Source organism: Fusarium vanettenii (assembly GCF_000151355.1).
Source record: "Fusarium vanettenii 77-13-4 chromosome 5 genomic scaffold NECHAsca_5_chr5_3_0, whole genome shotgun sequence".
Lineage (NCBI taxonomy): Eukaryota > Fungi > Ascomycota > Sordariomycetes > Hypocreales > Nectriaceae > Fusarium > Fusarium vanettenii.
In genome coordinates, this window is record NW_003315878.1 from 587,296 (window position 1) to 610,778 (window position 23,483).

Genomic DNA, 23,483 nt, shown 5'->3' on the forward strand with positions numbered 1-23,483 from the left:
ACAGCAACAGGTCAGCTTATATCACCGCCATGTGTTTGTTCAGTTGCGCCTAGTATTGTGTTACCATTGTCATGTGAAGAGATGTATGCAGGTTCGCAAGCACCGGGACAACCGGGACATTTTCTTTCGCTTCAGTCAATCTTTGGGGGCTAGGTATTTCGAGAAACGTTAAACATGATAATGGAGGATATTCGGTTCAACTAAATCACTCCTGTGTGTTGACTATCACGAGTATAGCATCATCGATATTCCAATTGCTTGCTCCGCCACGTTTTCAAATAATTGGATGTATTCCACAAGGCATGCATCGCTAGTACAGACACCTTTCCCATAGATCTCAATATCAAGCTTGGGTAAGACTGTGTAGTGTCTACGCACATGATCGCAAGTCTTTGACGAGTGCATTTTGCATCAGCTGATAAAGGTTGATTCCACACTATTTGCTATCCATATCCCATCACATCCAGTTCCGACCCCATGTGCGCGGGTAGAACATGGCGGTCGACTTTTGAACGGAAAAGCCAGTGGTTGCGGTCAACAATACGCGGAATGAATGAATGGGCTGCCTCCTTTGTCGGCGAGTTCCATCCATCCAATATCAATCAATGATTTCTCTGGGTCAGCCAGCCTCCGCAGGTAATTTCCCTAGAACCTGGGCGAGCTTGGGGCACACTGGGCAAAATCCATCATGGCACTTCACTTCTGCACGTCGGGTCTTTGCTGAGGCGTAGAAACGGTGGATTAAAAAAGGCCACGATGGCGCTTGCGTGCATGACATGTCGGCTGGTTGAGCGAACCATGTAGATCTCTATTTCTCTCTGAAACGTCTGAGCAATGAATCTGGAGTTGAACGGGAGGCTTTGCGGGCGTCTGGCGGACCCGTTTCACCTGTCCGTGATGGATGGATGGACGGACGCTCGGGGCCAGTGGATCGCCCCGACCTTGACTGCCCTGAGTTAGGGGCCCAAGGGAGCAATTCTAGGGAGCCACTCCCCTGCAGAGGCCCCCCGACCGACGGGGCCCGGACTGTGGGTGTCATGGCCTCGAGGTGGCCGCCGCGGACTCCATCCATCCTGGATCCGTCCCAAATCCGCAGGTCACCGATAGAGGGAGCCCCGTCTGATCGTCCATTACCGCGACCGACCTGACAAGGGTTTCTCCAAATTTCGGGGAGCTCAATGATACGAGTCCTGAGCTTCCATCTGAAAAGGGTCTCGTGACAGGAGACGTCGACTCGCTGCGAACCTCTATCCTCCACCGACGAACCGTGGCTTCGGACCCCGTGTCTATTCCAATCCGTCCCGTCCATCCAACGTCGACCGCTCTCTCACTTCGTCACCACCTCTCGCAAGCGCAGCGAACGTGCGCCGACTGCAACGCTTCCCGCCCCTTTTATCAGCCTCGTTCCTCCGCCACGAGTATATCGACTCGACTTGACTTTGGCTTGGGCGATATTAGATTCGTTTCGTGTCGTGTCCGCTCGCTTGTTCATTATTCAGCATGCTGTGTTCGACTACGTCAACTGAGCAACCATCCCTGTCCCGTCGCTTCTCGTTTGCTGTCATCAGCATCTAGGACTTTCAACACCGCAACCATTCGAATCGAGTTCGAAACATCGTCATGACACAGCATAAACGGGACGAGTCCGTCTCGCCCATGGACGTCACTCCGCGTTCCGTCTCGCCCTCCAATCCCGAGTTCACACTCACCCCTCCGCCTCCTCCTCCTAAACAAGCTTCCAACACCCTCCTACCTCCCGTTGACCTCAAGGTCGCTCGTCCTCAAGAAATCCAACCTCCGCCCATCGACACGAAAGGCGCCCCGTTTGAGCCCCCGCACGCTTCCTACTCGGCGCCCACGTCGGCCATACCAAGATCTACCCCAGCCTCGACCAAATCACTGAAGGATCATGGAATCAACGACCGAGACTTTGGACTTGCACCGGAGGGAGAGGGCCAGGATACCAGCCAAGCGCCCTCAAGACGCAGTGTACAGTTTACGCGACCCGAAGGTGTAGAGTCTCCTCCAACACATACTCGAAACAATTCATGGGAGGAGCCTGATACTCCTGGAAAGTCCAAGGGCGTCTCTTTGATGTCCAAGCTCAAGGCTCTCACCAGCACGGGTGGTCTGCAGACGTCAAAGTCCTCGAGTTTGCCCTCTGCGTCCTCCGAGCCGGGCATGCAATCCATGGCGAGCTCTCCTACTGGTTCACGGCCACCCCGTGGCATCCCTGGCACATTGACAGAGGAGGATACTGATGCTGATGCCGACGGGGAGGACACGGCTGACGAGGGCAACGCCGAGGGTACCAAATCAAAGAAGAAGAAGAGAAGAATGCGTCGCATGAATAGGACGAATGGCTCAACACCCGGAACGCCAAAGCGGTTTGCTCACGACACAAACGATCTCGACCCTTTTGATCGCATGGTTAGGCGCCGTGCGAGCATGCCCGATGCATCTGCTCCTGACTACGGAGTGTCTGAAGGTGAAGGTCGAGATCGTCTAGGAAGGGGATATCGCAGAGGGAACTCGTGGATGACACCTGCTATGCGACCACCTGGCGAGGAGGCCGATGAGGTGGAAAGCCCTGGTGCTGTTGGACGACGAATGGGCCACCTTCGTCGAATTACTGTATTCGGTGGAGGAGGTGTGTCGGACGGTGATGCTATTACTCCTCGACGGCCATTTTTCACATCTGAAAGGGCATCCACCTTTGGTGCTCAGAAGTGGAAACAAGTGAAGAACACTCTTAAGCTCCTCCGACAGAAGAAGGAAGATAGGTTCGACTACTTCAAATCGGCCGAGCTGATGGCTGAACTAAGAGCTGGAGCTCCCGCTGTTCTCATGCTCGCCAGTATGATCCAGCGAGACGAGCACGGCAACAAGAGGATCCCGGTTCTCCTGGAGCAGCTCAAGCTTCGCATCACTGACAGCTGCCCCATGGAGGATGACGACAAGGACAGGCATTGGATGTTCACGATAGAGTTGGAATACGGAAGTGGCCCGAGCAGGATGAGCTGGACCGTCGCAAGGACACTCCGAGACATCTATAACTTGCATCTGCGATACAAGTTCGCTATCAACAACGACAAGTACATGCCTGGGCGTCTGGATCTGGGTGGCCGTCCGAAGCAACCCAAGTTCCCTTACTCTGCTTTCCCTTATCTTCGTGGTTCCCGTAAGAAGGGCGAAGAAAGCGACGACGAGGAACAGGGCAGCGGCCGCGGCGAGGAGACTCAAGGCGAGGGCACCGCTACTGAAGCAGCCGGAGACGGTGTTTTCAGTGACCCAGAAATGCTCGGCGCTCAGAGAAGAAGGTCTCGCACCTTTTTGGGCATGGGGCCCAGACGCAGATCGACAGGTATTACTGATCCTGGCGAAATGTCAAGTGCCGAAGGCGCGGGCATGGACGTGGCGACACGAAGACAGCGCTATGTTGAGAAACAACGACGTATCTTGGAGAAGTACCTCTCTGAGATGATCAGATGGCTCATGTTCAGAGCGGACAGCAACCGACTCTGCCGCTTCCTGGAACTGTCAGCGCTGGGTGTTCGTCTTGCCGCCGAGGGTAGCTACCATGGAAAGGAGTGCTATCTACACATCCAGTCCTCCAAGGGCCTGGACTTCCGCCGCGTTCTCACACCAGCCAAGGTAATCGCTCGTCACAGCCGCAAGTGGTTCCTTGTCCGACAAAGCTACATCGTGTGTGTCGAGTCTCCCGAGAACATGAACATCTACGATGTATACCTCGTCGACTCCAAGTTCAGCATTGCCTCAAAAAAGAACAAAATGAAGGCAATCGGCTCCAACGAGAAGAAGGATGAGATGGATTTGACCGTGGAAGCGCTTCCTGAGAAGCACCACACGCTCACCCTTCGCACATCCGAGCGTAAGGTGCGATTCTTCTCGCGCAACCAGTCTGTCATGAAACAGTTTGAGGACTCGATCAATGAGATGCTGAAGCAGACCCCTTGGTTCCAGGAGAAGCGGTTCGACAGTTTCTCCCCTGTACGCACAAACGTGTTTGCTCAGTGGCTTGTCGACGGCCGTGACTACATGTGGAACGTCTCTCGAGCCATCAACATGGCCCGCGATGTTATCTACATTCACGACTGGTGGCTGAGCCCCGAGCTTTACATGCGAAGACCAGCAGCTATCAGCCAGAAGTGGCGACTGGACAGACTTTTGCAAAAGAAGGCCCGAGAGGGCGTCAAGGTCTTTGTCATTGTCTACCGAAATGTCGAAGCCGCCATTCCCATCGACTCGGAGTATACCAAGTTCTCCTTGCTCAACCTCCATCCCAACATCTTTGTTCAAAGATCACCGAACCAGTTCAAGAAGAACCAGTTCTTTTTTGCGCATCATGAGAAGATTTGCATTGTAGATCACGACGTTGCTTTCGTGGGAGGTATAGACTTGTGTTTTGGACGTTGGGATTGCCCCCAGCACCCGATTGTTGATGATAAGCCGACCGGTTTCGAGGTCTCTGAGATCCCAAAGGATGCGGAGCATTGCCAGCTCTTCCCCGGTAAGGACTACTCCAACCCTCGAGTCCAGGACTTCTTCAGGCTCAATGAGCCCTACGAGGAGATGTATGATCGAAGCAAGGTCCCCAGAATGCCCTGGCACGATGTGGCCATGCAGGTTGTTGGACAGCCTGCGAGAGATCTGACTCGCCATTTTGTTCAGCGATGGAACTATCTACGCCGTGGACGCAAGCCTACTCGTCCTCTGCCCTTCTTGCTGCCTCCACCCGACGCAAAAATGGAGGAGTTGGAGGCTCTCGGACTCACTGGCACTTGTGAGGTCCAGATCCTTCGATCAGCCTCTACTTGGTCCCTGGGAATTGAGCAGACCGAGCACAGCATCCAAAACGCCTACATCAAGATGATCGAGGACTCGGATCACTTTGTGTACATGGAAAACCAGTTCTTTATCACGAGCACTGAGGCATATAATACCCGGATCGTGAACCGAATTGGAGATGCCTTGGTTGAGCGCATCATTCGTGCTCACGAAAACGACGAAGATTGGCGATGTGCCATCGTCATCCCCTTGATGCCCGGTTTCCAGAACACCGTGGACGAGCAGGAGGGCACAAGTGTTCGTCTCATTCTCATGTGCCAGTTCGCGAGTATCTGCAGAGGAGAGCAATCCATCTTTGGCAGACTCCGAGCCGCCGACATTGACCCCGAGGACTACATTGGCTTCTACTCTCTTCGACAATGGGGCATCATGAGCAACGACGTGCTCGTGACTGAGCAGCTCTACATCCACGCCAAGACCATCATTGTCGATGATCGGGTAGCCCTCATCGGCTCTGCCAACATCAACGAGCGATCCATGCTTGGCAGTCGTGATTCCGAGTGTGCTGCCATTGTTCGCGACACAGACATGATCATGTCGACAATGGCTGGAAAGCCGTACCAGGTCGGCCGCTTTGCCCACACACTCCGTCTGCGTCTTATGCGAGAACATCTCGGCTTGGATGTTGATGAGATCTTGGAGGAGGAGCGCCGCGAGGAACTCGATCGCCAGGACTTTGAGAAGGAGATGGAGGATATCTACCAAGAGGATGTTGCCTCTCCCGAATCTTCTACCCCCAACTCGAAGCGTCCAGAACCTCTGCAGATCCCCAGCTTCAACCACGACCTTGATGTCAATACTGCCCGCGAGATCGATACCTCCAGCACCAGTGACAACCAAGAAGCAACGCCAGATATTGCTCAGGCTGAGGGCAAGCGAAAGCACGAGCTGGATGTTACTGGATATGGTCCTGACCGATGGAAGAGCGCTGAGAAGACTGGCCTAGACGCCGGCCGTGACTCTGTCATTGTCAATGGCCGAGAAGTCCTCGTCAATAACATTAGCAACGAGGGTAAGGGCACGCTGGCGTCTCCCAGGGAAGCACACCAACATCCTCCTCTGGCGGACAACAGGTATCTCGAGCCCGGCCATGCTAACAACGATGGACTTCCTCCTGTGCCCGCTTTGAACCGACGGACCACCGACCAACTAGGACTGCCTCGGCCAGCACAGCTGCCTTCATTGCCCATCGGCGACGACACTGATATTGGAGGACCTCCACTACACATTGACCCTGAGTCTGGAAAATTGTCCAACGGCGCGTTCCACCCGATGGCCGCAGACATTCACCCTGCCCACATCGACAAGGACTGTATGAAAGACCCAGTCAACCCCAACTTCTTTGACGAGATTTGGAACCGCGCTGCTCAGAACAACACCAAGCTCTACCGCCGCGTGTTCCGTTGCATGCCAGACTCTGAGGTGAGCACTTGGGCCGAGTATCGTGAATACATGTCCTATGGCGAAAGGTTCCGCTCAAGCATGGAGGGACGAAGCCGATCAAGGGGCGAAGATTCCGAATTCCCTCCTTCTTCGCGACATCGTGGTTCTACCTCTGCTGGTGCCGGTGTGGGCGCGCCAGGACCAGAGGTGATGGCCAAGGCTGCTCAGACGGAAGTTGAGAAGGCAGCTGGAAAGCTGACCGAGAAGCTGCCCTTTTCTGGACATCACGATGATGATAGAATCAAGATCGTTATTCCTGACGAGGGACCACGGGCTATGGATGAGAAGCAAGCATTGCATGATGGTGAGGGAGGCTCGTCTCGACCAAATACGGGCCTAGACAGCGAGAGTGCCGTTGACACTCAGCGACCGATAGAGGCACCTTCTCCCGTTTATTCGGTGGGAGATGTGCCATTCCCTGCTTTTGAGAGCAACAACGGAAGGTTCTTGGAGCCACAGACAAGCACCAAGAACAGGGAGCGTCGAACCACCTTTTCGACCCTGGAGAAGCCGTCCTCGCGAGAGACTAATGCTCCCCCGCCTGGTCAGTTCGGCTCGGTAAAGCGTAGGCGCCGCGCAACCACTAAGAACAGCCGGCGTGGCGTGTTCACCGTTGACGATATGCCTTCGCGCAGTGAGGCAGAGGAACTTTTGAATATGGTACAGGGGAACATTGTGCAGTTCCCTTACGACTGGCTTCTTACAGAGGAGCAGAATGGAAACTGGGGCTACCAAGTGGATGGCGTTGCCCCCTTGGCTATCTAGTAAGTAACCCGTCCCGCATGGATGACAACAGTGCTAACAGATCGCAGCAATTAATCATAACTTGTTTCAAGTCGTGTTTGAACATGAGTTTGCACAAAAGCATGGCAAGGCGTTTGGGTTTTCCAGGAATAAGGGAGCATTCATTGGGCGCGCTGGTTATAGCACACGCAGAGAGTTCCTTTTGTGCATTGAGTCTCATGTATACATCTTTTTGACTCCAGCAGACGCAAGTATTTCTATATTACATGTATAATACAACTAAATTGATGCTTCACACCCTCTCGCTCACCCAAATGGCACCCCGACAGCCTGCTCGGATGACACCGGTGAGTAGCCAGTGAGGCTCTGCTTTTCTTGCGTCATGCTCGACGGCATGATCTAGATGCTCTAGCTCCTCGTCCCTGATCCTTCGAAGGGTCTTGACTAGCTCTGATAGCTCTTCGCCGACCTCATAACCCTCGGCCTCCCATTGAGTGATCATTTCCAACAGCGTTCGGATCTGTTCATTGTAGTGGCCCCCAATCTCGGTCTCGACGGCTTCAGTACAGGCCATGGCAGCTTCGTAACCCATCATGGCGGTCGACCAGCCCAAACCTGTAGCCATGACGGACCAAAGGGGGTAGAGAGCGGTAGGTCGGATGCGGTGCTTGTGAATGAGGCTGTTGAAGGTCTTGAAGTGGCCGTCTTCTTGGTCGTACATGTGCCCCATCAGCTTGCGGAGGTGTGGCTTTGATCGGAGGATGACGGGGGACTGGGCGGCGTAGATAAGGACGGCAGCGAGCTCGCCGGCTTGGTTGACGCGAAGCTGAGGGTCCGTTAGCAGTGCACCAAGTGCAATTGACTCACTTAAACTTACAGCTGAGTCAAGAAAGTCGCTTTGCTCCTTGGTAAGTGGCTTGCGCTTCTTGGGAGCTTCAGCGGATCCAGCGGCCACTGAGGCCTGGGCATTGGATGTTGTCGCAATGGAACGGACGCATGGTCTGTAGAAAGAGGCAACTGGTCGGGCCCCTAGGCTGCACAGAGGCCGTATGAGAGTTCGAGTCGAGGCCATTGTCACTGCAAAATCTTGGACGTCAAGATTGCCTCTTTTAAGTCGTCAATTGGGGGTCGTGGCTCGAGGGTTCACGGAGTCCCGAAATCGAACGATAAACTATGACGGCGCCGATCGAGCTCCGGGTCCTCTCGGTGAGTTCACCGATTGGCTGCGGCTCACCGAGAGCGGACTAAAGCTTCGCCGTAAGCACGGACCAGCCATACACGTGCAGTAAATGACATAGCCTTGGCCAATCAAGCGCAAGCCAGCAGACGACGAATTCAGAACAGGTTGTGGAAGAGAGCAACTCTGCTCCTTCAATTTCCTGCACAAACACATTCTCTCCATCAAACGAAGCCTCATTCATCCCCGCAAACCTTTCGCGCCTGCCCTGCCATCCTCCCGGGCTCTCTTTCATCTCGACACGGTCCGAAATTTTCATCTCGAGACGCGAGCGACGCGCCTGCTGCACCTGCCATAGCTTTACGAGCTTGCGCCTCCCCCTGAGAGCACTGTGCTTGAGGTCATCACCAATCCCCGAGAGCAATCGCTATGGCCGATATCGACGACGAGCTTCTCGCCCTCGCGGGTGGAGATTCTGATGATGAGGGCTCTGGCAACGAGAGCAGGGGCATTTCGGCGTCGCCGCCGCCTGTCAAGCGAAGTGGTTCGAAGAAGGGTTCGGGAAAGAAGTCGGGGCGAGGAGGCGATGACTCTGAGGAGGAAGGCGAAGCGTAAGTGACCTTTTTCGCAAAGAGCCATCCTGTCCCACGGGATGCTGTTCTTGCCCTGCGCGCCAAATGAGCGGCTGGGCTCCCCTCTTCTCCAAATCGCCACCACCAATTCACCAAATGCTGACGCGCGATACAGATACTCTGGACCCGGCACCCCGAACTCTCTCGAATCTGCACCTATGGACGAATCCGACTCTGACGCCGAGCCGTCGCGAAACCGAGCCGCTGCTGCGGACGATGATGATGACGACAAGTACCCCGTTGAGGGCATGTACGTGAGCCAGGCGGAGAAGGCCGAAATTATGGCCATGCGGGAAGTCGAACGAGAGCAGATTATCGCAGAGCGCATGATGGAAATTGAGCGTCAACGTCAGAACCGTTTACTTCGTCAGATGATCAGCAGCGTCGAGAATGAGGAGCGCACGCAGGGTAAGAAGAAGCGCAGCGCCGACACGGCCGAGCTGGAGGGTGGCGAGGGGAAGACATCACGACAACGCACAGGAGATAAGGGGGACTCTCATGGGGACTCTCATCGCGGATCAGCGATGGATTCCCTACGCCGAGCGAGGGCGGAAAAGGCACGTCGGCGAGAAGATCACGAGAGACGCAAGGATGCCTACTCCCCACGCGATCGGGACTCTGATCGCCAAGACAGCGACGATGACTTTGGCCACAGACGCTCACCAACACCCGAAGCCGACGAACCCCGTGACCAGCCGCCAGCTGAACTACGGGATTATGACCGAGTGCGATTGGGACGAAACGAGTTCGCCCAGGTCTGCTTCACGCCTGGTTTCGAACATGCCATCACGGGATGCTATATCCGCATCGCTCTTGGACCACACCCTGACACCGGGATTGAACAGTACCGCATGGCGTTGATCAAGGGTGCGTATAGAAGAGGATATATACGAGTTAGCACTGACAAGACATGTAGGTTTCACCACCAGCCGGCCATACGCTCTCAACGGACCCAATGGTACCTTTGTGACGGATCAGTACGTAAAGGCAGCCCATGGAAAGGCGATCAAGGAGTTCCCCTTTATCGCTGCCTCGAGCGGAAAGTTCTCAGACGTACGTATAACATGCCTCGGTTCCTCGACACAGTTACTGACTGGATGAATGATAGGCCGAACTCAACCGATACAAGGTTACCTGTCACAACGAGGGTGTGACGCTGCCTACGAAAGCCTATCTCCTCGATAAGATCGATGAGATCAACAAGCTTATCAACCACTCGTGGACGAGCGAGGAGATCAAGGGTCGGCTGAAGAAGATCAAGGACTTGAAGAAGCGGTTTGACCCAGCAGAGCGAGAACGTGTGTCGCGAATCCTTGAGGAGGCGAGAGAGCGTGGTGACGACGCAAAGGTTGAAGAGCTCCAAGAGGAACTCGACAAACTTGGTACGCAGCGCCTGGCGTTTAGAACAAGCCTGGGGCCGTCCAAGCTCTCCGAGGCTCCCAAGGGACAGTCAGAACAAGATCGATTGGCTGAGCGCAACCGAGAGAACCGACGTCTCAATGCCGAGGCAGTACGAAAGGCTCAGTTGAAGGAGAAGGCGAAGTCGCGCGAGATCGAGATGGCCATTAAGCGTGGCGAGGCGTATCAAGGCGACATGTCACGACGACTGAGAACAAAGGCCAAGTTCGTCTACGATGTCAACGAGTCGGTGGACAAGAAGCCGGCGGCCAACGGAAGCGGCACCAGCACGCCAGGAACAAGCACACCCAAGCCAGCAGCCAAGTCTCAACTATCGTCACACTTGGCCAAGCTGCAAGAAGAAAAGTACCAGGAGAAGAAGGGCATTCCCACAATCCACAAGCCCCTGATGGACGATGATGTGATCGGGTCGCTGGACCTGGACATTGACGTTGAGATTTGAGCAGGCAGCGTCATTACGAAAAGCGCGGTTAATTAATTGGTTTGTATCATTGCTTTGCGGATTAGAATCACGGGCAGGGCGTGGGTTGCATTTTATGATATGTTCCAGGTTCACCCTGATCAGTAGGGGGCTACAGGCGAGGGACCAGGGTTGCTATGTGCATTAGATCAGGCTTGAGCAAAACAAAATTACTATCAAGTTTAAATCCTCCATCTGATGGGTTGTCACTCTTTGTAATAGTCCGTGACCCATGGGGTTCTGGGTGAAGAAGCCAGTACTCTTGTGACTTGCAAGTGATCAGGCCCATTAGGTGGAACCCTCACACAAAAGATAATATTACAATACACATAGTCGTACAATTTGGATCTTGATGCCAAAACTGTATTTTATTCATGACTTATGTCCATAGATAGAAAGCGGTGTATTTGAACTAAATTATCCCAAGTATTGTATAAACATCTACTCTCTCTCGTGTATTCTGACTTGTGATCTATATCCCATTCATTAGTAGCATCTCGCTCATCAACCTCCTACCGTCTATCCAAACTCTTGCGATCTTCGAGATAGTCAAACTTTCCCTGGACTCTTCTGACGATGTGGTAGGCCATGACCAGGACATGGAAGAAGAGCACCGAGCAAACGGCTTTTACTTCTTCCTTCGCCTTCTGGGCTAGTCCCATCTTGGGACGGATGACCTTGCCGTCCATCTCATCTTCGAAACGCTCACACACATCAAGGTACAGCCGTGGATCATCGGTGATGACCCCGTCGATGAGTGCAGGGCCAGCACCGGGGGATGTCCTCCAACGACCCAGGTTCTGTCGGATGCACCACTCCATCCAGCGCGGCTCGTTGACGGTCCACGTCAGGAGGAGCTTGTCAGTGCGCTGGAGCTCGCGGAGGAACATGCGACCTGGGGGTCCCACGAGGCTCTTTTGGTTGAGGTTGAAGCCGAGGTTGGGGACGCGGAGGAAGTGGTGCGAGTAGAGTAGGGATGCGCTGATATGGGCGAGGGGGAAAGTCGGGAGGTGTCGACGGGCGGCCTGGAGGAAGGATGCCTATTTCTGGGGTTAATCAAGTTGTTTGAGCATGGAGTGAGAGTATCGTGAGTATGAGGGGTGTAAATAGAGAAGGGCGTTGTAGGGGATGTGAGTTAACCACATGGTGAACAACAGAGGGTGTATAAGTCAAACACGACTTACGTTCCAGCATCCCAACACGATACGTTGATCCCATGGCACCGACCCCTGTACACTATCAAAAGCCCTTGAGATGGCAAGCATCAAATCATTAGGGTCATCATCAAGCTAGTAGTCGCATTAGCACCCAGTCTTGCACATGTCAAATCTTGAAAGACTCACCTTGATGTCAAGCACAACCCAGATCTCGTCAAAGCGCGGCTGTGCCAGCCACGAGAGAAAGTCCTGCAGCCGCGGCATGACCTCGTGAGGCTCCTTGAGTGTGCGCATGGTGCTGAGGTACTCCCACGAGCAATCAGCTATGCGGGCGTCGACGCCGAAGCATCGCTTCAAAGTTGGGTCCTGTGAGATTCACATGCGTGCACATGTCAGCCATTTCACAAGATTTGAGATTTGGTGGTTAGTTTTTATGAAAAATAGTTGATTACATGTGACAGCACGGCTACACCATCGGCCGAGAGATGGACATCCGTCTCAATGGCATGGGATCCGGCTCCGAGTGCACCCCGGAAAGCGGCCATGGTGTTTTCCGGAAAGTAGGCCTTGGCGCCGCGATGCGCGATTGCTTGCGGAAGACGGCGGGATGGATCCCGGAGGGACGGCCGGGCAGCTGCCCAGGGTGCTTTCTGCCGTGTAAGCACCATTGTCTCTTGTCGTAGGTGGCACAAGCAAAATAACTCACCCCGTGGGATAGCCTCGCTTTGGGCATCCTTATCGATCAGGGACTGTCTCTCGTGTGACATAGCCGCTACTGCTACTCCTGTTGATGTTACTTTTGCAAAAGAAGGTCGTTGTTGGTTACTGGAGAGGAAACAAGGGCAAGCTGCAGCCTCATGCGTCGTTCGGATATATCGGAGAAACTGGCGGTCAGGACAACAAGCACGCGACAGAAAAGACGCTCGCTCGTATACTCTGCAGAATGACAAAGAAACAAGAGTAGTTGTCGTAGAGAGAAGCCTCGTCTTCATCCCAAGGCTTCCGGGCTGGAGAGTGGCTCCATGATTAACGATCCACCTTTTGAAGAACGACGACCCCTGGTCCAGATGACGGAGTTTACGTCGTTAACCCCAGCCAAAAGGGAGCTCTAGAGAAGAAACGTTTTGCACAGCCACATTTGGGTGTCAAGCCACATATTGTTTCAGCCACATCCGGCATCGGTCATTATCCGAATTCAACTCCCGTCCACTCCCCAGTAGAAACTCACTTTCGGAACGTGGGATTCCTGCAGCGTGGGAGTTACAAAAACAGACTAAAAAACAGGGGAAACGCAATACGCGCGTATTAGACACAGTACAGTACATTGCGCATTGCTTTCTGCATCGGCAAGACTCCGAGAGCTTGGTCTTCTCTAGCGGGCAACCAGTCAGAGTTGAACCTCGGCTATTTGACCTAGGTACTCAGAGATGGAAGAACAGACAACTAATACACACAAATAATACATTCAAACCCAGCATGCCACAATAAAGAACCCGTCATATTTTTCTTAGTCACGGGACCACTCAATACATTAAACCTGTTTTCTTTGTTTATACTCTATCGCTAAGCGAGAGACTCTTCTCGACTCACTCTTAGCTCCTGATCGACGGTCTCGACCCAAAACACCACACTTTAACAATAACATCATGGGGATTATGAATGGTAGACCCGGCTTTGTGTTCCGGGGCACCCTAAGCAGTAGCAGCCTGCAGCTTATCGTAAATGTACGTTTCCTTGAGCTGAAGACAACGCCTCCCTCCCGCTCACGCGACACCCAAGCCATAGAAGCCCGCATGCACAACATGACAACGGCGACCAATCTCGTTCTAATCCGGACCGCCTCCCATTCTCCTTTCCTTTCTTTTTTTACTCCATCACACTCCCTCCCCCCCGCCCTTTTTTTCTCCAAACATTATTCCTCACCCCTGTCCCTGCTATAGGCGGCGCGGTCCAGTCCCCTTCCTTTGCAGGCCACCGGCAACACTTGGCCAGGACCGGTCGAGGCTAAGTGCTACCTTTCTTTTTCCTTTATTGTTTTTTTAATTCTTCAAACCCGGGGTAGGCGAGTCCCGGGGAAAGGTGTGGGTGTGCATCTTGTGTAAGAAACTAGTAAGCCATAGAAACATCCAACCGACAAGATTATGAGGAATCTAGATAATCCCCGTGGGACAGTGCCAAGACACTTGTTGGAATTGGATGCCTGGCCAGGTTAAATTAATTAGTGAATATCTTGGGCTTAGCCGGTTGCAATTCTTGACGTGCCCTGGCATCCTTGGCGACTTGGCGTACACATGCCTGCTTGTCTGCACTCACTGCATGGACGCATCCCCCATCCTCCCAGAGACAAATCCCCATCCGCCTGCCGGTTCTCGAGACTAGGGTCTGTGACCTGCTTCTGCCTGTCTCACATTTCACTCATCTAAGAAGTCTGGATAGGGGCATGTTGTTCAGCCGAGGCGTCATCACCGAGTTGCTTCATAGTCTTGTTTGAATTTTTTTTCTTTCAGCCATGTACGAAGTAGCAAGCAGACTTTCTAATCTCTCGTCGCTTTGCGAGGCCCGTCGTTGGACTCTGGCCATCATTCGTCATTCTCTTCTGTTGTTCAAGTCCTCCTCGAGGATCCAACCCGTCGATCAACTCCTTCAAAAATCAAACAATAAACTGCTGGTGTCCACCTTGAGGGTCCCAGATTACATAGAGTGCCAACACCAGACGCAATAATAATAGAGAAAAAGCAATCGCTCAAGTCCGCCAAAAGTAGCGACAGTTACCTCCCTTCGGTCAATAGCCGAACTGTCTTCTTCCCAACCAAATCATCAAATCATCCAAAAGACTCCTGTGAAACTCCCTATCAAACAACTCCGTAAAACTCATAGTCATGCCAGTCCGTAAGAGTTTTCAAAAGCACCCGCCCGAGGTATCATTTTTCCTTTTGATTCCATCCTTACATGGGAAACGCCTCCATCCGGTTATCAATCATGTATCCTTCAGGGTTGTGTTGTTGCTGCTGCTGGGCCATCATCTGGTTGCGGTAGTCGACATTCTCCACGCTGAGGCCGAGCTCAGAGGGGCCAACCTCCTCACCCGAGCTGAGGCTCTCGTCGCTCATGCTGAGAACGCTCTGCGGGGGCTGAGGGTTGTTGCCAAAGTCACCAATGCTGAAGCCGCTGAGGTCCCAGTTGTCCGGGGGCCAGTCACCGCAGTTGCTGACGGCGATCGATGCCTCGTTCACCAGTCCCTGTCCACCATAGATGGCATCGTAGACATTGTTCATGCCACCATCCAACGAGCCCAGGAGCGTCTCCCACTCAGTGGTTGAAACTCCGTGCATCTTTGCCGAAGCCACAGGGGAGTGCGCCATCATGGGGTTGGCCTGGGGTGTCTGTCCAGAGTGGGAGTGGGCGCGGTTCTGCTGCGGTGATGAGGGCTGCGGCGACTGCGAGGGGTGGCCAAAGGGCATAAAATCCAGGTTGGGTCGGGACAAAGGTGAAGCCTTGTGGCCGGGGTTCGGCGAGATCTGCGACAGGGACATGCGGTGGTCTCGGTGGCTCATGGGAACCTCGGTCTGCAGGTTGTCAAAAGACTGGCGAGATCGGGCACGGTAAAAGTCTGGTCGCTGGCCGGCAACGGTGGGCATCGTCATGCGCCTCAATTTCTCCTGCTGGTCCATCAAGTTGCTGTCGCTAGCCGCGGCCCCCGGGAGCTGGCCGAAGGGGTAGGTGGTGGCGCCGGCGCTCTTCTTCTTGGGGGCCACACCCGCAGGAGGCGACCCTCGGTTGGAGGCGGGGGCAGCGGGCATCGACACCTCACGTGAAGTGTGCATGGGTGAACCGACAGTCTCATCCACAGTAACCAGCATGCTGGCCACACGTTTGAAGTCGGCCGAGCCGGTGGCCTGGGTCTTGTCCAAGATCTGGACCACAGAGTTCACCAGTCGCTCATTGTCGCGCATCATCTTGCTGTCGTGCTTGAGGTCGATTGAGTGGTACAGCAGTGTCATACCGCAAACAACTAGAAGGTCGGACCGGTTCAGGCAGAATGAAAAGGTCATGCTGCGCTCCTCGAGCAGCTGAATGATCTGAATAATGTGCTTGCTCGAGGTGCCAATCGAGATGAGTGCCGAGGCCGCCTTGGGTCCCAGGCTGGAGCCGACGGCGGGGCGGTAGATGAGTGTGCGGATGTAGTAATAAGCCAGGGCCTGTGGTTCGTTAGCGGGAAAAGTCCACAAAAATACCTCAAGGATTTCTTTAGTGACATACCAGGAGAGGTGAGCGGCTGCCGGTCACATCTGTAGACGGCTTGTCTTGGACAAAGTTGAGTCTCAGATGAGCAGGCAGCTGGTCGTACCAGGCATCAAGCTCGCTCTCGAGAGCGGCCATCTGCTGCAACGACATCTCGTAAGAGGTGGCAGCAGGGTAGTTCTTCTCAAGAACCTTGGCGAGGATGCGGGTAGCGCGGAACAGGGCCAGAGCACTGGACAGCCGAGTGTACTCGCCAGGGAGAGTGGGCTGGAAACCCTTCTCGGTGACGTACTCATCGTCAGTGTCACAGGGGTACTCGGCCTGGACATCCTCCTCCTTGAGGAGCTTGGGAAGACCGAGGATGGCAGCCGAGAAGCAATCAAGGGTGTAGAGGGTCCAGAAGACCTTCTTGCGGGTCTCAATGGTCAGGGCGCCAAACGAGAATCGCTTCTGGCTCTGGTGCAGGCCGAGGCGGTGCGACAGACCGATGGCAATGCCCTTGTAGTGCTGGAGGCGCTTGTAGTCGGCGCGCATGGTGCAGTAGAGGAGAGCAAGGGTGAGGCACTGCAGAGTGTTCATGGTGTTCTCCATGAGGACTGCGTCGAGGGCCTTGCGCCATTGCTGCTCGCAGGCAGCCAGCTGAGGAAGATCAGGGGCATCTGATGAAAGACCGGCAATGTTGAAGACGAGGTAGAGCTGAGCAAGCTTGTGATTGCTCTTGACCTTCTCGGGATCGGCGACAAACTCCTCATAGATGTGTAGGAAGGTAGGCTTGTGAAGGACAGGGAAGAGGGGAGCCCATTCTTGGAAGTAGACGTTGACGCAGCGGTCAGAGAACAGACGAGGAGGAACCTTGAGCGACTGCTCAGGAGTCTTGGGGCCGAGGGACTTGCAGCCCTGGATGTGTAGGAAAGCCTCTAGGTTGAAGTCGGTGCTGGGCTTGCCAGCCTCCTGGATCTTGCGCTTGAATTGCTCTGCTAAATTGTCAGTAGATATTCTTGTTCAAACGGCTGCAGTAAAACTTACCAATAAATGTGCGGCCGCTAGAAGCTCCCATAAAGTAAGAATCAGAGTTCTCAACGCCGAGCAACAACGGCGCGGCCTGAACTCTGAATGTATCCTCCTTTGAGGGCTGGGCGTCACTCCGGGTGTCCATGGCGGCCGGGCTGCTGACTGGCATTGAAGGGCTTCTCCGGTTGCCGTGAATCTTGGAAAGCATGTCGATCTTCTCATCCTTCTCGTCCAGCAGGTCCTTGAGCTCTCTCACTTCGGCCTCTAGTTGTCGTACTCGCTCCTCCAGGGACTCGGTGTAGCCACGGGGAAAGGCGCGGCGGCTGAGCTTATCGCTTGTCCGGCACTCAAAGCCGACGTTGGCGCACTGGGAACAGGTAGGGCGGATTCCGTCGCAACGGATCTTTTTACTCCGGCAGCGATCACAAGCCTGGGCAATCCGGCTCTGAGAGCTGGTGCCCACCTTGATGACCTTCATGGGAAGAATTCCGGGCATTTTGGTGGTTGTGTATGTGGATGTGCGTGTATGTGCGGTTATATGAGTGGGCGGCTAAATTGCCGAGGGAAAAAGTTGCCGAAGTATCGTCGCCAGAAGCGGTTGTTTTTATGTCCGGCTTTGCTCCTTAGGATATTGTGTCGTCCGTGCTGTCACCAGCTAAATCGTCCAGTTGAAGAGTAAGAGGTCACACAGAGTGAGTCGATTTCGTGTGTATACCGAGGTCTTGTTCGGGTGTGATATCAGCAACGCCAGGGCCGGGTATATAAGGTATGGTGGTGGATGGTGGGGGTAGCCTTTGGGCGCGCGGTATTAAGCAGTACAGTACAGCTGTAGGTATGGGTATCTCTGAAAGATAAAAAGGTTTGAAGGCTGGTGTAAGTGATGACAGCCAAGGGGAAGGGAGGACAGATATAGGTATAATGGCACGAGACAAGATAAAGAAGCAAAGGGCAGGGGAAAATGTGGGAAAGATCAGTGAAAACAGGGCAGATTTTAGAATTCTCGGGGTGGGAAAGAGGAAGATTTAGTAGAAATGAGGAATCGGGGGTCAAGGCCTAGGACGCGATTGTGGAGAAGAAGTGGGAAATCCTGGGGGAGCCCGGGGACAAGCCCGTGTGCAAGCTCTGCTGGCCCAACCGCCAGGTTGGCAGAGAGCCACTGAGGATGAGGGTACCTTGGATGACGGCGGAAGAGCAAGGTTGGCTCTGGGTACCGTCTTAGTGTACGAAATCTGGGGACGCCCATCTGAGGGCGTGGACGAGGGGCGAGGGTGAGGGTGTGGGAGACAGAGGGAGTGTGTCATGACGGCGACGGGATGCGCTCACGGTCCGGCACGGTACGGTACAGTGCCGGAGAGAGCTGGAAAGCTGGTGCGGTGCGGTGCACAAGGCACTGACAGAGTCGTCAGGGACCGGGAGTCACCGCTGGACGATCTAGGGACTGGCGGCGTCTTCGACCAACCCTCACACAACATTGGAGAGATGAATGACCTTGGTAAGAGGAGTGCAGCACGTCAAAGGCCTAGAACAAAGTACCAAGTGTACAGTGCAAATCCAGCAGCGGCTCCCACTGGGTAGACCGACTCGCCCGTTGGCGGACTTTGGCTTGGCTTCAACTCGCTGGTTCACCCCCCGAAACCCGAGAAGGACAAGAGACGATGAAAAAAAAAAACCTACTGCTGCACGCAAGCAAAAGCACCAAAGCCACTAAGCTCCTCTTGGGGTAGTGGGGGGAGGAAGGCCCCTCCAGCTGTGCTCTGAGTCGAGTCCAGCCCGTCGATTGAGTCCAGTCGGTACCTCAGGTACGTACAGCCGCAGCAAGGTGTCCCAAGGTGTGTGTGGTATGCCATGCCCTGGCCACGTCCGCAGCGCAGTGAGCGCCAAGGGGCGTGCGATATGGACGGTTCCATTCTGTTTTAGTGCAGGTGTGTGGGGATTGAAGAAAGACTCAGATGGAAAGAAGAGAAAGAGATTCCGGTCTTTTCTTTTCAGCTGTGGGGAGTTGTTGTGTTGTTTTACGGGGAACGGAGAATGAAGAACGGAGTATTCGGAGGACACGGAGAAATATGTCTTAAATTTGGCAGCGCATTCTCTCAGCGTTAAACAAAGCATCAACAAGAGAGCAGACATGCTAACTAACTACTAACTACAATCATCTCACAGGTTGGTATAAGTCGAACCGAAGCAAACCATGGCGGTCTGGACAAAGAGAAAAACGCGTAGTCCCTCTAGTCTGCACCTAATCAATCCATTGGATAATCCACTCCCTCCTGACTGCAACCCAAAGCATCGAGGTTTCGACTCTTGACAAGACCTTGGTAAGCTCCCTATCCAGAGACCAGTCGCGGACTGTGGATTGCGGCCGGCCCATGTTGCTTCGTTTTATTCCACTCCTCCTAGCTTCTCATTCTCATCTCTAGTCCCCAAATCCTTTTTCCTCCTGTTTCCCTTGTCAGAGTTCCAATGTTGTCTTTTTACAAGCTAGCTTGGCAAAAAAAGACGGCCGGCAAATGTCCCCAACCAACGTAGCCTAGCATTGGATATCCTTTCTAAAACCAAACAGCCCCCCAGGCCCATGACAAAATGAAACCTAGACGTAACGAAACACACAGTACGCGCCGATACATCCCATTTTATCAGCTCCCAGCTCCAAAGAAGCGGCAGCGGCAGCACCAGCTCGTGGCCATCGACAAGCGCTTGCCTTTATCGTGCCAAATGACACCACCCTCGCAACTCTAGAACGCCCCAGGACATGAAATAACAGCCCACCATGCCACACCCTCACGGCCTTGGCCGCTGGGAGCCAGAGCCAACTCTCGTCACTCTTCCCCCCTCCCCCCTTCGTCTCTTTACCCCGGATTCCTTCTCGAAGAACCTTTTTTTCCTCTTTGCGGTGCGGGGAAACTTGGTCGCGGCCGCATCATCGGTTTGACTTTTTCCCTCTTTGCTTTCTTCTCTTGGCCTTCGTTCCACCGACGTATTAAGTCGCATCGTTACAGGCCAGCCAAGACTCTTGATATTAGCCAGGGCTACACCTTTGGATGCCCACGAGGAAAGGTCGTGTGCTCCCCCTCTGTGCCTACATACACCCACTGCTTAACCTACGCGTCGGGTCCAATCTCTGCCCTGCGGCCCTCACCTTCAACCTCGTCGCTCCACCTCGTTGCACCGCAGTCCGTAGTCACCCCACCCAAGCTTGCTTGCTTGCTCGCCCACCCCCAGGAAGAGCTTGTTTTGGTTTTTCGATCTATTCCGGGGCCGGTCCTAAAGCCATCAAGCACATGGCTGACCAGGTCCAAGGCTCCTCCTTTGCCATGCCGCCTTATCCATCCTGGGTTGTTAGTGCCGTCGAGAATCATTCATGATGCTACTGCTGCAGCAGCCGCTGCTTAGACCAACAACCGTCGATCCAACTTGCCAATCACCGTCTGCACCTTAGACTTTGGGGCCCCAGATACCCCGGAGCCGCTCTGCGGCCCCCCTTTCTCCTCGTCCGCTCCCCGTCTGGGCGTCGAGATCCGTTGTGCGATCACCGAGATTTCCCAAGGCCAGCCGCCGTACGCACCCTGTCCTGACCTGCATATGCCCTCACTGGACAGAACAGTACGCGGGGTGATGTGATGCCACTCGCGGGAGAGATGTCCATGCTCTGAGCCCGTCATGGCAGATTTACCCCAGAACCCAGAAGCACAAAACATCCGAGATCTCGAGATTTCCCCAGCTTATCGTCAAGCGAACTGCCCATGTTGTGTGAGCTGGCCATTAGTCGTGCGTCACAGCATCTCATCTCGACTCCCCAGAAATATTCATCTGGGGTTAACGGCCGCCATGCTGTGACCATGTCCTCCCCGCAACCCAGATCTAGCATCATGCCTTAGTATCATGTAGTCCTCTCTCGCCTCTTGTGTGTCTCAAGTCCTGACTCAACTACACTAACTCTACTCCCAATCCCGTCCGCACGGATCCCACTACCTCGAACCGTACAGTCTGGGACTGTATACCAACCAGCCAGCCCTGCCTGAGGTGAATCAAGGTCAGCAAGCACAAGAGCTAAGCTACACCGTAGCTAGTGCATGAAATCCGCAGGGCTGGCGCGGATTAGCATCAAGGAACACGGCACGCTCACCGCGGTGGGACACGACGTTCCGGAGGTGTCGTCGTTGGCCAAGGAGGCACCGTCGTCGTTCTCGTTCGTATCCTTCAGGGCGCAGATCCCCAAGATGCAACGATAGAGTCGTAGCAAATTTCATTCACGGATTCTCGGATTCGCTCACGCGAGCGGGCAGGCAAACGGCCAAATCTCCATGAGATTCATGGATGCATATTCAGCTACTCTCACCGTCCGTGCCATGCTAGGCTCAACCCCGTCCACCCCATCTCAACTTGTCAAACGCTGCTAGCTCCGCCGCCTCCCTCAAGCCCTCGAGCGCCCCCCAAGCCTCTCATCCTGGGGGAGCCGCAATAGCCCCACTTCGGAGCCGCAATCGTTGCGGACGCAGATCACTGATCCGCAGCTAGTCCGAGACTGTCTGGGCCCTGGAATTGACAACTCGCCGTCTCGAGTCTCGAGCCTCGTTTCTCATTTCGACCTGCGTGTTAGTTGCTCTGTAGGCAACACCGCTTACTTTTTTCTCGCTAGCTGTTCACTTCTCACTTCTCATGACCCTCCTTCTCTCATCAAAGGGGGTTTGTGCGTTCCAGGGGTTCAAACCATCCAGCCCCAAGTCCCAAGTCTCAGGTCTCGTCCTGCCTGCCGCATCATATCGCAACCCTTCACGACTCGCATCGCATGCACTATACCGTACCTACAGTAACTTCACGTAATTATGTTCCCACAACCTGGGACATGGCTCTGGTGCATCAGGAGGCGCAGACTAGAAGCTTGAGCTGGTCGTCATCATCTCCACTGGCCTTGATCAAGTGCAAACTGGACTGTAGTCCGCATGAAGCCTTGACTCTCTGCCTGCGCCTTTGAACCTCGTCGACATGAAACCCTGCGAGCGCGGCGCCAGTAGACGGATCCCCGACTTCCGTTTACCTACCGCACTGCACATCACAGCAAGGCATCCCCTTTACGCAGTAGCGCGCCCTCCTGCTCGTCCCATCATCGACGACGGCTCCGTCCTGACGCAATTCGCCTTTTCCAAGCGATCCACGAAAGGAGAACGCTGGCATCACCTGGTCGGTAGTGGGGATTAGCGCCTAGCGCCCACCGCTTCCGCGTCCTCGCAGCGATCCTTTTGTGCAAGCGATTGAGTGAATGAATTAGTGAAGGAAATCCCGTCCCAGAGATCGTGTTTGGGTCGGTCTCACAGCTACTGGCGGAGAACTGAGGTGTGCGCCTAGCGCGAAGGGCGTGGGCCCAGTGCCTGCATCTCATCCTTTCTCCTCACGAGAACCACCCGGGGAAAAAGGACGTCGCGGCCAACGAAACAACAGTAAAATCCTCCGCACAGGTCCAAAAGGGTGCTGTATCGTTGTCCTGTACAGCACTGCCCGGGCTCTCTTCCGGCATAATCAACCCTGATCCATGCTCTTGTCAATGCAGCAGTTGCTGACGCTGGTGCCCCGGCTGTGAAGCAGATTCAGTGGTTGACACTTAATCAATCGGATCGCTCACATGCCGCCCATCTCGTTGCAAAAGAAAAAGAAAAAAGAATGGTTGATCCTTGACGCACATTCCCATCCACTCGGATAGAATCTGATCAAAGCGACTGCGGCAGATGACATGGCGCAACTCGGTTGGTGATTTGTCCCGGAATGCTGCTGCTCAACTACTGCTGAGGTTGTCTGGCAAGCACACTGGTGCGGTCCGGCGCCGGATCCGAATCTTGATGCGATTTGGCATCTCCGAAAAGCGGAATTTGAGAAACTGAAAGATAGGCAGTTGTGCATACCGCGCCTATTCAATTGATGCAGTCCAAGGCCAACGGAAACTGACCGAAACGATAGGTGCCGTAACCGTTCCGGCCAAACGTCAATTCCGTTGTTGGGGTTCTCGGCTGGCTTGTTGGAGAGGAGAGTTGGAGAAGCTGGCCAAATCACACCTCACTTGACGGAACGAGAATGCACCGGAATCTGAGTGCAGAAGTAGCGTCCGCATGTGGGAGTCCCCTGTTGCTTTTGCGAGACGGTGTTGTCGGTCGGTACATGCAGTCTCTCCATCGTGGTGGGCGGTCAACGTCGAAGGAACCGTCAGGAGGGCAACTAGTTTCGAGCCGATCACAGATGGACTGCGAATAGAAACAAGAGGCCGTGATGGCATCGTCATAATGCTATATCAAAGAACCAAATGTCAAGAAATCGGCAACCCGTAGAAGGTGGCCAAGGCA

General features: G+C 54.2%; 5 protein-coding genes across 5 annotated transcripts; 2 read left to right on the forward strand and 3 right to left on the reverse strand.

Annotated features, from left to right (window-relative positions):
• Positions 1 to 1,620: 1,620 nt before the first annotated feature.
• Positions 1,621 to 7,077, forward strand: NECHADRAFT_80347 (uncharacterized protein; the record flags this gene model as incomplete). The annotated part of the gene is made up of 1 exon (XM_003050724.1): positions 1,621 to 7,077. The coding sequence occupies one exon, from the start codon at positions 1,621 to 1,623 to the stop codon at positions 7,075 to 7,077; it is 5,457 nt and encodes a 1,818-aa protein (XP_003050770.1).
• Positions 7,078 to 7,262: 185 nt separating this feature from the next.
• On the reverse strand, positions 7,263 to 8,175 carry NECHADRAFT_69339 (uncharacterized protein). Its single transcript, XM_003051101.1, has 2 exons — positions 7,934 to 8,175; positions 7,263 to 7,882 (listed from the first exon to the last, which is right to left on the reverse strand). The coding sequence occupies exons 1-2, from the start codon at positions 8,126 to 8,128 to the stop codon at positions 7,349 to 7,351; spliced, it is 729 nt and encodes a 242-aa protein (XP_003051147.1). The 5' UTR covers positions 8,129 to 8,175; the 3' UTR covers positions 7,263 to 7,348.
• Positions 8,176 to 8,662: 487 nt separating this feature from the next.
• Positions 8,663 to 10,726, forward strand: PAFD2101 (uncharacterized protein; the record flags this gene model as incomplete). Its single annotated transcript, XM_003050725.1, has 4 exons — positions 8,663 to 8,844; positions 8,981 to 9,732; positions 9,782 to 9,918; positions 9,974 to 10,726. The coding sequence occupies 4 exons, from the start codon at positions 8,663 to 8,665 to the stop codon at positions 10,724 to 10,726; spliced, it is 1,824 nt and encodes a 607-aa protein (XP_003050771.1).
• Positions 10,727 to 11,256: 530 nt separating this feature from the next.
• NECHADRAFT_41798 (uncharacterized protein) lies at positions 11,257 to 12,668 on the reverse strand (the record flags this gene model as incomplete). The annotated part of the gene is made up of 5 exons (XM_003051102.1): positions 11,257 to 11,784; positions 11,920 to 12,033; positions 12,088 to 12,267; positions 12,393 to 12,547; positions 12,608 to 12,668. 5 exons carry the CDS (start codon positions 12,666 to 12,668, stop codon positions 11,257 to 11,259), a joined length of 1,038 nt encoding a protein of 345 aa, XP_003051148.1.
• A 2,178-nt stretch (positions 12,669 to 14,846) lies between these two features.
• Positions 14,847 to 17,650, reverse strand: NECHADRAFT_41465 (uncharacterized protein; the record flags this gene model as incomplete). Its single annotated transcript, XM_003051103.1, has 3 exons — positions 14,847 to 16,100; positions 16,162 to 17,117; positions 17,170 to 17,650. The coding sequence occupies 3 exons, from the start codon at positions 17,648 to 17,650 to the stop codon at positions 14,847 to 14,849; spliced, it is 2,691 nt and encodes an 896-aa protein (XP_003051149.1).
• Between the last annotated feature and the right edge of the window lie 5,833 nt (positions 17,651 to 23,483).